The sequence below is a fragment of the Hesperophylax consimilis genome, chromosome 17 (genome assembly GCF_061612785.1).
Source record: "Hesperophylax consimilis isolate HC1 chromosome 17, BYU_Hcon_1.0, whole genome shotgun sequence".
NCBI lineage: Eukaryota > Metazoa > Arthropoda > Insecta > Trichoptera > Limnephilidae > Hesperophylax > Hesperophylax consimilis.
Window position 1 is genome coordinate 1,225,030 of NC_142852.1, and position 17,087 is coordinate 1,242,116.

Consider the following 17,087-nt stretch of genomic DNA (forward strand, 5'->3'; position numbering starts at 1 on the left):
AACATACGAGGGTGGTCTGAAAAGTTACCGACCTAACAATAAAACAGTTTTTTTTCTTAAGTTTTTTATTTGTTTTTCTACATAGTCTCCTTTTAACTCTACACACTTCTCCCAGCGATGCTCCCATCTCTCTAACCCATGGAAATAGTACTCGGCGTTTTTCTCTGCAAAATAATTGGTGATTGCCTTCTCATTTGACGGAAAAATATGTCCCCCGATTGCAGTTTTTAGATTAGGGAACAAAAAGAAGCCGCTTGGGGCTAGATCTGGTGAGTAAGGGGGATGGTCAAGCAGTTCAAACCGTAATTCATGGCAACCGCTGAGGTGTGAGACGGCGCGTTGTCTTGGTGAAACAGGATTTTATTTTTCTGTAAATGTGGCCGTTTTTCCGCAATTTCTGCCTTCGGCTTGTCAAGTAATGATGCGTAGTATGCTCCTGTTATAGTTTTTCCTTTTTTAAGATAATCAGTTAAGATAACTCCATGACTATCCCAAAAAACAGTCGCCATCATTTTCCCAGACGAGAAAACAGTTTTTGCTTTTTTTGGAGCCGGTTCCCCCTTTACAGTCCACTGTTTTGACTGTATTTTTGTTTAGGGAGTATAATGGTGTATCCAAGTTTCATCTACAGTAATTAATCGGTGCCAAAAATCGGATTTATTGCGCCTAAACTGCGCCAACAGAGCGCTGGAAATGTTCATTCGAACACGTTTTTAGTCTAACGTGAGCAAACGCGGCACCCAACGTGCGGACAGCTTTCTCATGTCTAAATTTTGATTTAATATGTGACAGACACGTTTTTTGACATTTTCGTAACCTTTGCTATTTCTCTCACTTTAATTCGGCGATCGTCTAACACTATTTGGTGAAGTTTAGCAATGTTATCGTCAGTACTTGCACTTTTTGGACGTCCCGAACGTTCATCGTCTCCCAAGCTCTTACGGCCACGTTTAAATTCAGCTGCCCAAAATTTGACTGTGGTAAATGATGGTGCAGGGTCCCCATACACAAAGTCCAACTCATCTTTGATTTGCGTAGACGTATTGCCTTTCAAAAACAAAAATTTTAATAACAGCTCGATACTCATTTTTTTCCATTTTCACAAAAACACACACATCGACTCACTCAAACGACAGTCAACTAAAAACTGCGCGTCCAAAATGGCCGAAACTTTGGTGAGTAACTGTCAAAAGATGCATAACTACATTCACAAGCTTTTATTGATGAGTACCGCCATCTTTGCGTTGAGGTCGGAAACCTTTTAGACCACCCTCGTATAAACAATAGTTGAATAGTATTTTAAACGTGTTGCTGCAGGATTAACCTTTAAAGTGGCCACACGTAAGAGAACACTCTAATACCGAGTTTCGCATGCTACATGGCTTTACGCTCGAGGTTTTGCAGTTACAAGAAATCAAAACAAAAAATTCATTTCTATCCGCGGGACATGTCATTGGTATTTATTGGTGTTAATTCATTTTATCTACTTTCTAATCCCATCCATTAGACGCTTGTTCATTTCCTAGCCATATTTGAACTTGGAGGCGCGTCCCCGTGTGATGCTGGAAGGCCTGGTTCTTACTAATTACTCGCCTGAAATATCCATACAAATTGAAAATATCTCCCGAGTAAAAATAAATGCCACCGACGGGAATTGAACCCGCACCTTCTGTTGTCTGGTCACGTGCTCTGGACCACTGAGCTACGTCGGCTTATTGCCAACCCGCCAAATAATACAATATATACTAGTACTTCAATCGAAAATTACTGCTTATTATATCTTTTTTCACCTGTTAACAACCAATTTTATTTTTTTGTTAGTGCTGAATTTCCCACTATATGGCGTCGAGGTATATTATATCTACATTTGTTGGTGAAATATTTTGACTTGTCAAATATTATTATTTTTTAATGATAAACTTATAAGTTTATAAGACAAGATTTTTATGAATAGCACAAAAGATAACAAATTATTATAAGCATCAATTACTCGCCTGAAATATCTGGCATTTATTTTTGCTCGGGAGATATTTTCAATTTGTAGTCAAAATTGTATTGCCGTAGGTAGTTCGCTCGGACGTCGCAAGTAGGTGCTCGTAGACATCAGGTAGCCGGTATTATTTACGTTAGGCAATTAACTGTGCCTTGCAAAATGTTCGAGGCCCATGCATTCGATATCGGTCGTCTTTCTGAAACACTCTAGTAGTATCGATCGCTACACATCCTTCATTTTCCCGACACCAGACAAAGAAGAGGTCGTGTTGCATCCTGTGAGAGCATTGGCAAATAAAAGGAGTTTCCTTTGATCAGGTTACTTAAGTACAATAAACTGAACAGAATACACTGGTTGGTGTTGGTAGAAGTGGAAATTGAAACATTGTAGTAAAGAAAACCAGAGTAATGCTACAAGAAATACTAGTAGACCGGTCGGTGGCTGAGTTTGGGTCTTACCCAGGCGTAGTGCGTTCAATTTCTCGGCTGGCTAAGTCCTCCATCAAAACACGAGCAACATTTTTCTCTAACTGTGGTGGTAGTAGGAGATTTTTAAATATCGTCAGATTATTCGTAACCCGATGATGTTTGTCTTTCTTTAAATATAAAATATGTGTCTGTTGCAACAACCACTTCAAGAGATGAGGACGTAGAATCAATATGCTCTTTTCTGGAAGATATTACACACTGACTGACATCTTTGCTGGTTACATCTTTCATTAAACTCTTTGTTCCCTTCACATAGCATCATTGTTGGGTGATTTCTTGATTCCCAAAACGTCCACACCGCGAATGAACTACATTTGAAATTATTGTATCTTTGTAAGACGGAGTGATTGTACACTATTCACTTAATTCCTCCCATGGCAAGAAATGTGTTGAGGCCACCTATTACACTGACTGACATCTTTGACGGTTACATTTGTCATGCCACTCTTTGTTCCCTTCACATAGCATCATTGTCGGGTGATTTCTTGATTCCCAAAACGTCCACACCGCGAATGAACTACATTTGAAGTTGTAACTTTGTAAGACGGAGTGATTGTAAACTATGCACTTAATTCCTTCCATGGAAAAAAATGTGTTTACGTTAACATCGGCACTGGCCTCGGCCCAGCTCTAATGTTAGGATTCCTATACACCTGTCACCTTCTAACATATTGTTTTGCTAACATTATAACATAATCTGTAACATACTTTTTAATTTCAATATTCAACATATACCTAATTTAATTTGTCTTTTTTGTTATTTATTCCATGGCCTCGAGTCCAGGCAGGTATAAATACCTTTTTTGTATGGACTTTTATTACAATTTTATTAATTTGAATGCACTATTTAATTTAATAAATTTAATTTTACGTAAAAGCCCGATGGGCGTTAATTAATAAAAAAATACAACATTGCATATTTGAACACCGTTACAAACTACATTAACTCTCCCACTAGTACTCCTCGGGGCGGAGGAACAACAGGCAGAAAAGTCTCTCGTACGGTACCTAATTGAATGAAACGATAATTATTATTGTCTATGATGACATTATTGTCTATGTATAACCGAGTGACGGATGTTTTCTTCACGGTTAAACGTTCTGTCCTGTTTCTAAATATAATTCTACGTAATATACCTCACACTGTTAAACCCTCGCAGTTCATTATATCCTCACAACATGCTTGTGATAGTAACTGGTAAGTTCTAAGGCTGATCATTTATACCTGAGTATTTCACGGTATTCATTGTCGTAGCGGCCATTATTCCAAACCAAACTCAGCGACCACTGTTCTTGAATTGGGCTACATAATGGTCAAATTCACAACTGCGTTATTTGTAATTAACATTGTTAATTGTCGAGATTACGTCAATTACAATGAGCATCAATATTTTCTCCCCAGTTTGATGTCCGTAGAAATAGTACCTACTGTGTGCGAATACGGTGATAATCTTTGGATTTTACGTTCTATAATGTTCAGTTATTTAATAGTACAATAAATTAATTTAGACGATTAATGCTACTGTTAAACAAATATCACCCCGCCATGAATTGGAATTCCATAAAGATGGATAGATACATTATTTGAACAGTTGCATTCCAAACTGTCATTCCTTGTCTAGTGAGACAAAAACCATTGACGCACGTGTATCAACTCAATCTCAATTCAAACTATTCCACCAGTCAATGTGACGTCTAATTGTCAATCGATTCAACTGCCCCAGCAAATTGTCAATCGCATTAATGACTTTGATTGTCGTAACTATTGATAATGATCATGTTTGGAGCGCTTAACTTGTGCCAATCCGAACACCTAAGTTAGAGAATCCAATTTCACGAATCAGGGATGTTTAACTGTCAATTTGACGTCTACCTATTTTTAGATTAGTTTTCCGATGGCATTGATTAAAATATTAAAATAAAGATTTCTGATATTTTCTTGAAAGGCAGAATGGCAGATCCAATATCCAGTTTAAATTTTTTTAAATAGGTTATCTGACGATTGACAACGATTCTGCAAACCGTTTTTTTGTTTAATAAATATCTTAACTTCAAGGCCACAGTCACAATTATATCCATAATTCCAAGTACATTCGACTTCATTGTCTCGTTGAATTATTCCGACCGAAATAAAATATTCAAAGCTCATACAAATTATATATATATATATTTTTTTTTAATTTTATTATATAAGTCCATTTTTGTTTATTTGTTACAATATATGATCAAATATTTCAAGACCCCTCTTCCATAGACGCATTAGCTTGTGGCTGGAAATGGAGTGTACATTGTTTTATTACAGTATGGAGGTAATTAAAAATAAAATGATTTTAAACTTATTTGAAGAATGGAATGTTACTTAAGGAAACTAATTGAGATGAGTTATTCTTAAGATTAATTCAATTGGAAACATTTTTATTTTTTGTAAGTTTGTCTTTAAAATATTTTTTCACAGTGTTTATTATTTGGATGTTATCATTAATGTTTCTAATTTCTTCAGGTAGTCGATTGAAAAAAATTCTTGCCCGGTAAGTGTAATAATATTGTGCAAAGGAAGTGTTTAATTTTGGGCATGGAAAAATATATTTAAGTCGAGTACGGTTTTCAGTTAGAAATTGATACTTGTCTTTTTCTTTTATGATTTGAATTAATTCATGTTTAGTATAAAGATCTTTAAATGAAGGCACTTGAAATTCTTCGAATAATCGATCCGTTGGGTAATCGGAAGGTTTTCTTAATATTATTTTAATTATTAACCTTTGTACCACTTCTATTGGAGTAAGGTTAGTTTTGTATGTGGATCCCCAACTTATGATACCATATTGTAGAGTTGATTGGACTAAAGCATAATATATTAAATATAGGTTTTTTAAAGACAAAAAATTTCTGATTCTTAAAAATACATATATCAGTTTTCTGATTTTTTTTACAATTTGACATATTTGTTCCTTCCAATTCAAATTTTTATCGATAATTACTCCTAGATATTTGATTGTATTTGTGTTTTTTAGTATTGTGCAGTTTTGGAGACAGTAATTTTTATTATGTATTTTGGAATTGTCATGAATGATAATGTCAAAATTTTTAGGGATGTCTTTTGTGTGTATTGCAAATGGAATTACATATGTTTTATCGCTATTTAGTGATAGTAAATTAATGTCGAAGAAATTCTTAAGAGTATTTATGTCTTCAGTGGCTTTAAGTATTACGTTTTCCCAAGTTTTTTCGCTTATTATTAGAACTGTATCGTCGGCATACGAAGTAATTTGGCCATGTAGTGGTTGAAAGAAAATGTCGTTAACATATATGGTGAAAAGAATTGGTCCAAGCACTGTACCTTGCGGGATTCCAAAGTCAGAATGTTCTACGCTATTAACATTATTTATTTTTACGACTTGTGGTCGATTTTTTAGGTAGTTTGAAATCCATTTAATCGCGTTGTCTTTTATACCTATATTATTCAATTTTTTCAGTAGAATCTTATGGGAAATGCTATCAAAAGCTTTTCTGAGATCAATAAATATACTTGCACATTTTTTACCTTTATCTAAAGATTCGTAAATGTATGAAGTTACGTTAGCAATAGCATCTTGTGTGCTGAGAGATTTTATAAATCCAAACTGGTTTTTGTGTAGTATTTTATTATTATCTAGGAAATTGACCAATTGTTTTTTTACTATTTTTTCAAAGATTTTTCCTATATTTGAAATTAAACAGATTGGTCGATAATTTGTTACTTGATGTGGGTCTCCAGATTTGTAAATAGGTGAGATTATTGTATTCTTGTAGTTCGTTGGAAATATTCCTTTTGTTAAACTTAAGTTTATTAAATGAGTGATTGGTTTTATTAAATAAGGTTTCATAGATTTTAACATATGTGCCGTAATATAATCAAAACCGGGAGACGAACCTCCTTTCATATTATCTATTATTTTTATGATTTCACATTCTGTTGTTGTTTCAAACGTTGAGAGTATATTACGTTCCTGTAAGTTTTCATTATTATGATTTTCCGGGATAAAAGATTTTTGGATATTTTTCGCAAGATTTTTTCCGACATTAGCAAAAAAAGAGTTAAATATGTTTGCACATTGTTAAGGTTGCATATTGGCATCTATAATATTGTTATCATGTTCAATATATTTTACGTTTTGTGTTTTTTTTGTATTGTCAATAGCCAAATTAACTGTTTTCCACATTTGTTTTTGGTTATATACTGAAGATAATATTTTATTTTAAAAAAAATCTTCTTTACTTTTTTTAATATAGGTTGTTAATTTATTTTTGTATTTTTTATATAAAATATATGCATTTTCATCTTGGGGATTTTTTAAAGTTGTCTTGTAAAGTTTTTCTTTGTTTCTAATAGATATTATAAGTCCTTGGGTAATCCAAGGTTTTAAACATCTTAATTTAGATTTTATGTGTGTTGTTGTTTCATTTGTTGAATTTTTAATGTGTTGCGACAGGGTATTTTCAAAGTTAGTCGAACATGTTTCGGTGTCATCACTGTTTAAAACATTGTTCCAATCCTCTTTTTTTAGATTTTCAGTGAGAATGGTCATATTAATGGTGGATTTTTTAGTTATTATATTATGTTTTTTTTGTTTAATATTGTTATTATATAGAAGTAAGCATGAATGATGATCAAGTATGTTAGTTTTCCAAACAATTGATTTTAATTTGTGAAGATCTTTAATATTTACGTTTGTCCAGATATGATCGAAGCAGGATGGAGTATGTTCTTTTACTTCTCTTGTGTTTTTATTTATGCAAGATATGAAGTTTTGTTCAGTCATACAGTTAATGTATTCATGTTTACAACCATTTTCATTTTTTTCATTAATGTTTAAGTTAAAATCACCTACAATGAAGCAAAGCTTATTTTTAATTTTCGATAATATGTTTTTAAGGTCATTAATAAACGTAATTATATTATAATATATTATTATTGTTCCATTACAACAATTTTCTCTTCCAGGTTTATGGTTCTGATCCAATGACCAAACTCTACAACACCAGTGCCATGGATCTACTAAACCCAGAGACTGTTTCCATCAAGACGGAACCAGGACCCAGAGAAGGAGATAAAGAGGGAGTTCCGTGTGTTGAAGTTGACATACATCTGCCGGATGTTAAAAGGGATTGCTTAGAAGGAAGTACCCAGAGAGCAGGTAAAATTTAACAATCAGCACTTTCTTATTTTTATTATTATCTGTGTACTATGCATATAATTGTTAAGCTATTTCCGTAATCTTTTTCAGACATTTTGACAGAACTGAAGAAGCATCCATCGGAAAAACGATTATCTTGTCCCCATTGTAACTACTCTTCTAATTACAAGTCCAAGTTAGAAGAACACTTGCGTACTCATACCGGAGAAAAACCTTTTTCATGTTCCCACTGTAACTACGTATGTTCTCGAAAGGGACATTTGAAGATACACATGCGGATTCACAGTGGACAAAAACTTTTTTCTTGTTCCGACTGTAATTATTCATGTTATCGACAGGCAGATTTGAATATACATACGTGGACTCACCTTGGAAAAAAACCTTTTGCATGTTCCGTCTGTAACTATACATGTTCTCAAAAGGGTGCTTTGACGAGACATATGCTGATTCACAGTGGAGAAAAACCTTTTTCCTGTTCTGATTGCAACTATTCTTGTTCTCAAAGGGTAAATCTTACGAGACACATGCTGATTCATGAAAGAGAGAATTAAAGAAACGCACGTGGACCCAAAATTAAAAATATACTTGAAAATACCAAATTTTAAGTCGGAGTTAAAAAGTTTGGCGAACAAAAAAACTGATTTCGTGTCAAAAGAAAGAAAATGCAGAATAATTAACAGACAAAAAAAAACAAAGTAATTAAAAAAGAAATTATAACCGAAGAAATAAAAAAAATGGTTTGATATTGAAAATACTCCAATGACAATATCTAGAAATAACCCAAGAAAACAAGGACAACTTTAAACTTATCAAGGAGTTAAAAACAAATAAAATGAAAGGAAAAAAAAATGACTTACCAATTACATTATTGAAACAACTAGCAAATTGTTAAAAAAACTACTGTCCAAGAAAAGTAGTCGTCGAATTCTAAAGAGTGTACGACGAAGATTGGAACCCGCTTGAATAATGCATCCAATGTCTTAAAATCAGCCACACAGCTCAAAGAGGTCTCTCCGGGAGTAGTTCCCCATTTACCCTCGTTGCACTAAGGACCATATACTTTACAAATATGAAAACAGAGAACGAATTCCAATCTGCAACAATCTGAAATCCATACAAAACAAAAAGGCGTGATATGAATTATTCCACTGTACATAGTGTACATAGAATCGATAGCATAAAATGTCTTTACAGGCAAAAAAAATGCTTCAAATTGCTGGAGAGCGCATTGACTATGAGTAAATCTGGTAATTTTCATTTCCTGAAAGTTAAAAATGAATATTCTTTTATGAATCGCATCAGATTAAAAAATACACATAGACGCAAAATTATGTCGCTTCATAGATTTGTTAAAAGAATTAGGAAATGTATTTATATTTTTTTAAGACTTAGAAATATTTGTAGACTAGAAAACCTAAAAATATTGTACTATGTAATTGTTCAATTTACATCATTATACACTTAAAATATTGAAAGATTGATTTTAGGTCATCTTGAAAAAGCCGTCTACATTTTCTACCTATATCCAGGAATACATATATACCTACTACTATCCAGAAATAACTTATTTTAACAACCTTCCTTCATACATAAAATTTCAGATTAATTTGAAAAATGACCTAAAACTACTACAAGGATGGTAAGTTTTTAGATTCTCACGGCCAAAAGCATTTTTGTTGTTTGTTTTTGGGGTGTTATGCCGTGTTGCGCTAACTCCTTCATTAGCCGACGTTTCGGACAGCGTTGCAGTGTCCATCATCAGGGCAGATCCGGTAGATCCGAAGATGTGTAAATTTTGGTTGTCGAGTTTGTGCTCCGAAACGTCGGCTAAAGAAAGAGTTAGCGCAACACGGCATAACACCCCAAAAACAAACTACAAAAATACTACAAGGATGGGTTATTTCACAAAATTTTTACAATCTATCAAATTTAGAACTTAATTTTCTAGTTTTGTGAAATTTCTATCCAAGTTTTGTTATTATATCGTCATAAACCAGTTATTTCACAGAACTGAAATAATAACAGACATTAAAAATTAAATTTGATGAATTATTCAGGTTCTGTTGTCCTAATAATTCATACCTTTTATTACTATTTTTTTAACTTATTTATCTGTTGGCAATTCTTCCGTTCTTCTATGTATTTAGGTTTTATACTTAGCTTTAATAATACATAGTTTTATATAATTGCGCTAGAATTCTCTCACCACAAGAGCTTAGTCTCTTTATGGTGAGGAAGGGCTATTTTTTATTGTATTAACATATAAAAAATGTTATATCTATTGTAAAAAACCCAAATATTATTGAATAAATAAAATTTAAGGATGAAAATTTACTTTATATAGGTTTATACATACCACATCATAATTTAAATACATCACATTTAACTTATTTTAACCACTGTTGAATTGGGCAGTCACCTCTGGTCTTGTGCCCCAAAATCCTTGACTCAGTGTAAAAACGGGCGATTTCTTTGATAGATTCTTCTGTCTCAACACAAACGGATTGCAATTTTTAGAGCAGGCGCAGCTGAGAATGTTATACCGGTATTTCAGTGGAAGATTCTCTTCGGCAGCGGTGCATAATCGGGAAACGCACCAAACGCGCGCTCAATATTTATACTTGGTTGACATATTAAATCTCATAAGAACGGATCGTTTCTATGAATGGACTGTGGAAAGATTTTCGTGTTTCCTCTTTCCTACAACATAAGTCTCCTCAAGAGCAATGTTCACGGCCTCATCTTCTCAAACAAATCCTCCACACAGCATCCCCAAAGATGACATATGGCCTGTGGGAATTTCTTTTCCTTGAAGCCTGTTGTGTGGAATTACTAATAAAAATATACTTTATCCATGTCGTATTATATATAAATTGGATTATTTAATATGGCTGTGATGAAAACATGGGTCAGAGGAAGGTAGAGAAACTACAAACTACAAACTCCAACGGCTCGGAGGGCTTTGAAGCAGAGAATGGACGGTTATCTCGAGAGTATTTCCTCCTAGGGTAAAAATAATCTCGTCGAATTTAATGTTTCAAAGACCCAATCCTGTCTGATTACGTCTAAAAGGGATCTCTAAATGATAATCTAGTCTCCTTCAACGGAAGCAATCTTCCGAACAGGCCTTCCATTGATATGCTTGGTGTAACTATAAGTGACCAGCTCAGGTATGAGGGCTCCATCGAAGCCAGAGTAAAGCTGGCCTCTCAGAAGCTGGGCGTACTGTACAGGGCCCGCAGATACATTAATAGTACACAACTTCTGACCCTGTACAAATCGCAAGTGCGCCCTACTGTCGAATTTGGCAGCCATCTCTGGTCCGGAGCCCCTAAATACCTGAAAAAACCCTTGACTCTGTGCAAAAACGGGCGGTCCGTTTGATAGATTCCCCAATCTTAACAAACGGACTGCAATCTTTGGAGCACAGGCGTCAGGTAGGTATGCTGTCCTTGTTCTATCGGTATTACAATGGAAGATGCTCTGAAGAACTACCGTCATTGATCCCTTCGGCACCGGTGCGTAGTCGGGATACACGCCAAATGCGCGCCCAACATTTGTACACGGTTGACATTTGTCACATGAGAACGGGTCGCTTTTACGATTCGTTCTTAAGTTCAACAGCTCGGCTGTGGAACGAACTGCCGGCCTCTGTGTTTCCTCCCTCCTACAACATGGACTCTTCAAGACCCATGTTCACTCCTTCCTCTCCACAAAAAGACCCTCCACACAGCATCCCCAAAGATGACATAGGCCCTGAGGGAAATTATTTTCTTCAGGGCCTCCTGTGCGGAGTTAATAAAAAAAAAGAGAAGTACCTGGATATTCACAAACGGTTACCAAATAGACTAAAACCATTTCAAGCAAAGTTTCGATTTCTGGTTCTCTTTCACGTCTTTCAGCAAGTCTGAGGCAATTTACCACCTGTGAAACTCTTTGAATGATTAAAAATATTCTCAACACTCAATGACAACTCTGTAGTATTTGTTAATTTTTTCTAGTTCTCTAAATCAGACTTCCAATTTCAGACGATAATAACCTTAATTCTGCCTCATCAATGTACCCTGTGGAAAATGAACTTCAAGGTACGTCATGACTTTCTAACCAATCACAGCTTTACCCCCTCGATGAGCCAACCAACAGGGCGCCCCGCAAATACATTTTTTTACTATCTATGGGGTGCACCGATAAATAAGCACTTTCTTAATTCATTCAAGTAGGTACTGAACCGAAAAATATTTTCTTTTCTTTGATATCTATGGATAAACTTCCTCCGAATGCTTGCTGTCACTTTTGTTGGTTATGTTATTTTGCTTTACCCCTTTTGTCAATATGTACACCTCGAACGAAAGAAAACCTTCAACCTCGTTATTCAGTTAGAATTCAACTGTTCTTCCAGATTCTTACGTAAAAGCATGGATTCCACTGCCATCAAGTTAGAACCAGGCACAAGTGCGGAAGAGAGTGTTCCGGTGATATTTACAGAAATCGATATAGAGTATCCTTTATTCAAAAAAGAATGTCCGGATACAATTTCCGAAAACAATTCAGGTATACTGTTGTCTTTTATTTGCGCACAACTGTTATACAAATAATACAATCTAAAATAAAACTGCAGGTTTTTGCTAGGCTATATTGACATGCTCATTTATACTTAGATATCGACTCTAAATACGCCCTTCTGTTGTGTTATATTAACTATATTTATGTGATACCTGAAACTGTAATATCAGAAACTATAAGTTGGACAACTTTTGAGGGGGATCTGGGACGAGGGTGTCGGTAGACACCTGAATTAAATGTAGAAAATTTAGATGCCGGTAGAACGTTCCATATACGAGTCGTTGTTTACAAAAACGAGTCCGTGAAATGTCCCGTTCTAAGGACGGGTTGTTTCGGAGAATTTGAACAATTCATCGAATTTCAACGTTCATTTTCGGGTTCTGTGAAAGTCCTATTCAAGTTCTGTTACTATATCATTGTAGGCTAGTTGCTTGACAAAACTGAAATAAAAACAGAACTTGAAAAAATCTTTCACAGAGCTTGAAAATGAACGTTGAAATTTGATGAATTGTTCAAATTCTCCGAAACAACCCGTCCTAAGAGTCATACACAATTCAGTAGTAGGGGAGGTAGGGGAGGGATTGGCACTTTTTCACAATTAAATGCATAAAAAATTAGATCTTATAGATAATCAATATTTATTGCCAATTCTTATTTCACCACACATTTGGCTAGATATTTTAGAGTGAACTTTCTTGAAATTATAATCAGTCTCAACATTACGAGATAATTTCAGAAGTTATTCAAAAGTGCCCGATGCTCCCTATGGCAGGGAGGTTTGGACACACCCTGTGGGAGGCTTGGGCATGGCCTATAAAACACTTGATATCCATAATAGTATTCAAAAATAAAAGTTAACAACAAATAAAAAACATCTTAAATAGTATCTTAACTTATCTAAGATTAGGTATAACCCATAAAGGTTTATGAAATGTGTACTTAGAGCTACCACGTTTGGTTTTATTGCATGTCTTTGGTCCTGGCAATTTAGTTTTGATGTCGTCTAGTGGGACACTAGCTACGTCATCTACTTCAGATAAAAAAGGTGTTTCTTATCTTACTCAGCCTCACAAATTTTATTGTAGCCATAGTATGACTAATGTCTTCGATTCGGCCGACATAGTGCAAACAGTCTTTTTTGTAGTAAATTTATCGATCCAATTTTCAGGAATATTAGTTTTATTTATGGCTACAGCATAGTCATAGGCCAATTTACGTGCTTGTATCTTTGCCAATCCATAATTATGTTTAGAACAAACTATCATGTAATTTGACAATTTTTGTTCTTCTTCGTCGATGAAAATTTGTGAGGTTATAAATCTGTGCGAAGAATCCTTTACAGAATCTTGTTTAAGGTACCGTTGCAAACATGATCTAGGGATATGATATTTATCAGCTGTTGTTTTTAATTTTTATCCTTTTGATACCTCTTCTATGGCTCGTAATATCAAATCTTTAGGAATTTCCCGTCGCAAACCTTTCTTTTTTGAATTTGAAGGGCATCTTTCTATAATAAAAAATTATTCAAATAGTTTAATTAAAGCAGGTAATAAGAATTTTAAAAAATCCTCCTATACTCAATATATAGTAGGGAGCTTTGGGCATGCCCAAACCTCCCTCACATCAGAATGCCCATTACTCCCTCTGTATACATTTTCAAAATAAGTTACCGGTATTTCTTTTTATTTAGGTATTTAAGCATGAATTTCAGTTTGATTTATAAGTAAGTAAATATACAAGAGATTTATAATAAAAAATAAACATACCTTTCGTTAGTTCTCTCTTTATTACGATCCGAAACCACAACAAAATATTCACTTTTACGAGTGTATTACCTTCAAAAGTGTCTGTGTGTAACAACTGACAAAAATCACAGATAGTCTATGGATGAACTGTGTTGTCAGTCGGTAAAGTAAACTACAAAATTAGGAAAAAAATAAAATCTGTGACCGGATCAGAATAAAAGGGGGGTGCCTATGTCTCCCGACTGCCCGTCCCTCCCCTACCTCCCCTAAGGTTAATATAGTCACGCAAAAAAACTTTAGTCATGTTGTCGAACATCACCCCTGGTTTATTGGTTCTATTTTATTAGTAAGTATTTTCTCGTAACAGGTAAAATTATTAAAACGGAACCTTCATACCTAGAGGGAGTCACAATCAAAGGAAGTGGGATTTCATATACTGGAATTGATCTCAAGGTTCCTGGTATTAAAAAAGAACACATAGAGCCTCATGAAAACATTTACCAAACAGCGGGTAAGCCAAATTTCCTTGATAATATTTTTATAAACTAGCAAATCCAGTATAAGGTACTGGCTTAAATAAGAAATATAATCAACCGGACTTTTCGAACCGTCCTGTGTGACTTGCAAAGTTTTAAGGCAGGATTCAACACGCTGGAACTTCATTCTGCATGGCAAGATGCACACGAGTAAGTTGCAGGCAACAATTGCCTCGCTGTTTTCCATTGAACTATCTTTTATCGCCCTTCAGCCGGCAATGGATTTCAAAGAGGTAGCAGTGATTAATGGGCCGTTAATTTTGTACGCCAGGATCAACATTACAATTGATTGTTTTAAGTGGTTTTGGAATATTCCTGATTTAAAACATAGATAACAAATGCGCGCAATCTCATTTGATTTGCTATAGCGTAATTTTTATCGTTAGGTATAGTTATAAGTTCATTTTTTAATTGTTTTTTTCTATCTCTGAGAGGTACAACCGCAATTTGTACTCAAATAAGCTATTCGTCTCACCGCATCCACTATCATTTCATGTGTTTTATTTTCTCAAGGAAACATTAATAAGGAGACCATTAAGGCCGAACTAGGACCCCCGGATAAAGATGAAGGTGGCGTTACTGATATGGAAATTGACATAGACCTGCCGGATGTTGAAAAGGAACGCTTTGAAAGAATTACCCCAAAAGCAGGTAAAAACGATTTCCTTTATTAGAATTAACATTTCGTGCCATGCTTTCTTATAAGCTTTCAAGAAATAACTGTGCTACCTATAAGCTTTTTTATCAGTAATCATTTTATAATTGTTGACAGATCTGAAAACACAAACTGTGACAAAACGATTCACGTGCCCACATTGTGACTACTTCTGCACTTATAAGTCACAGCTAAAATCCCACTTACGCACACATACTGGAGAAAAACCTTTTTCATGCTCCGACTGCAACTATTCATGTTTTCAAAATGGAGATTTGAAGAAACACATGCGGATTCACAGTGGAGAAAAACCTTTTTCATGTTCTGACTGTAAGTATTCATGTCGCCGCAGCGGAGAGCTGAAGACACACATGTGGACTCATGCAGGAGAAAAACCTTTTTCATGTTCTGACTGTAGCTATTCATGTTATCGAAAGGGACAATTAACGAGACACGTTATGACTCATTATGGAGAAAAACCTTTTTCTTGTCCAGAATGTAATTATTCATGCTCTCAAAAAGGAACTTTGACAAGGCACATGCTGATTCACAGTGGAAATAAACCTTTTTCATGTTCCAACTGTAAATTTTCGTGCTCTCGAAGGGACTATTTGAAATTTCACATGCGGACTCACCGTGGAGAAAAACCTTTTTCATGTTCCGAATGTAACTATTCGTGTTCTCAAAGAAACTATTTAACGAGTCACATGCTGACTCACAGTGCAGAAAAACCTTTTTCATGTTCCGACTGCGGCTATTCATGTTCTCGAAAGAGAGAGATGAAGATACACATGTGGGCTCACAGTGAAGAAAAACCTTTTTCGTGTCCCGACTGCAACTATTCTTGTTCTCGAATGGGCAATTTGACGAGACACATTGTGACTCACAGTGGAGAAAGACCTTTTTCGTGTTCCTTGTGTCACTACTCATCTTCACAAAAGTATTCCTTAATCAGACATATGCAGATTCATTCACACGATAGACTTCCTCGTATCTAGCGATTATCGGTATTAAATCTGACATAACACGGGTAGTCTCCAATATGTCATTAGCTGCATGCAAAGCACGCATTTCGGATTTCTCATAAAGAAGTAAAAGGCAACACGCCCTAATTCTATCAAATAACCATATACGAAAAGGGTCCCGAATGCGAAAGTGGACAGGATGTACGAGGACTGTCGGGGTAAACTCTCTATAGAAAGCGAGGAGTGGGCACGCACGCAGCTGGGAGACGAGGAACGGAAGCTCGTCCACTTTTATCAGGACTCCGGCCAAGGCAGGGGGGCCCCGGAATAGAATGAACGCTGCTGAACGACTGATATTGCAAACCACGCTGAAGACACTTACCTTGAGTAGTAAATTCTATACTTCACCTCAGCTGCCCATGTAAGAGTTCTTGGTTTCGAAATGATCATTAATTTATATTCGGAGCCCAATTAACTGTATGATAGATCTTCTGCCCCGATGTTTAGTTGTAACCTATTCATTTACCCCATCTATTATTGCAGTTTCCACTGCATAGGATTGTTACTCTCCTTAAAAATAAACCTAGTTCTACCATTAATTGAGTGTTTTAATGCTATAAAAACCATCGATATCACATTCGGCCAAATTCGCCCTTCGAAATTATCTTATTCCATCGATAAACAGCTAAACCATGATGATGGAAGGATCCGGAGAACGTCATCCTGGAGATAAAGACGAGTATCCTATATCAAATGGATACGCAAGTTACAACGAGTAAACATTGTGGAGTACAACAAGTTTTCAAAATAATATCAATAAGTGGCAGTTATAATGGCAGAATCTTTTGATTCTTTACAATTTTTTTTGAATCGCATGATACATTTATGTGCTTCTTTTTAAATCTTAAATAACCAATGATATTTTTCTTCTTTAGTTTAGTAAACAGAATAATTAACACAGTGAAACT

At 35.1% G+C, this 17,087-nt stretch overlaps 1 protein-coding gene and 1 long non-coding RNA gene across 2 annotated transcripts; both read left to right on the plus strand.

Moving 5' to 3' along the window:
• Positions 1-3,551: 3,551 nt before the first annotated feature.
• On the plus strand, positions 3,552-9,676 carry LOC149415733 (uncharacterized). Its single transcript, XR_016303567.1, has 3 exons — positions 3,552-3,679; positions 7,463-7,655; positions 7,746-9,676. It is a non-coding gene; the product is annotated as an uncharacterized LOC149415733 (long non-coding RNA).
• A 2,289-nt stretch (positions 9,677-11,965) lies between these two features.
• LOC149415734 (uncharacterized) lies at positions 11,966-16,707 on the plus strand. The gene is made up of 4 exons (XM_089641783.1): positions 11,966-12,206; positions 14,331-14,474; positions 15,013-15,150; positions 15,272-16,707. Exons 1-4 carry the CDS (start codon positions 12,071-12,073, stop codon positions 16,150-16,152), a joined length of 1,299 nt encoding a protein of 432 aa, XP_089497909.1. The 5' UTR covers positions 11,966-12,070; the 3' UTR covers positions 16,153-16,707.
• Positions 16,708-17,087: the final 380 nt, after the last annotated feature.

What these genes read in the sequence shown, in the direction of transcription:
- LOC149415734 (XM_089641783.1), top strand. Translation starts at nt 12,071, where the DNA reads ATGGATTCCACTGCCATCAAGTTAGAACCAGGCACAAGTGCGGAAGAG. An exon ending in AAACATTTACCAAACAGCGG is followed by an intron (nt 14,475 to 15,012) that starts GTAAGCCAAATT and finishes TATTTTCTCAAG; the next exon opens with GAAACATTAATAAGGAGACC. An exon ending in AAGAATTACCCCAAAAGCAG is followed by an intron (nt 15,151 to 15,271) that starts GTAAAAACGATT and finishes AATTGTTGACAG; the next exon opens with ATCTGAAAACACAAACTGTG.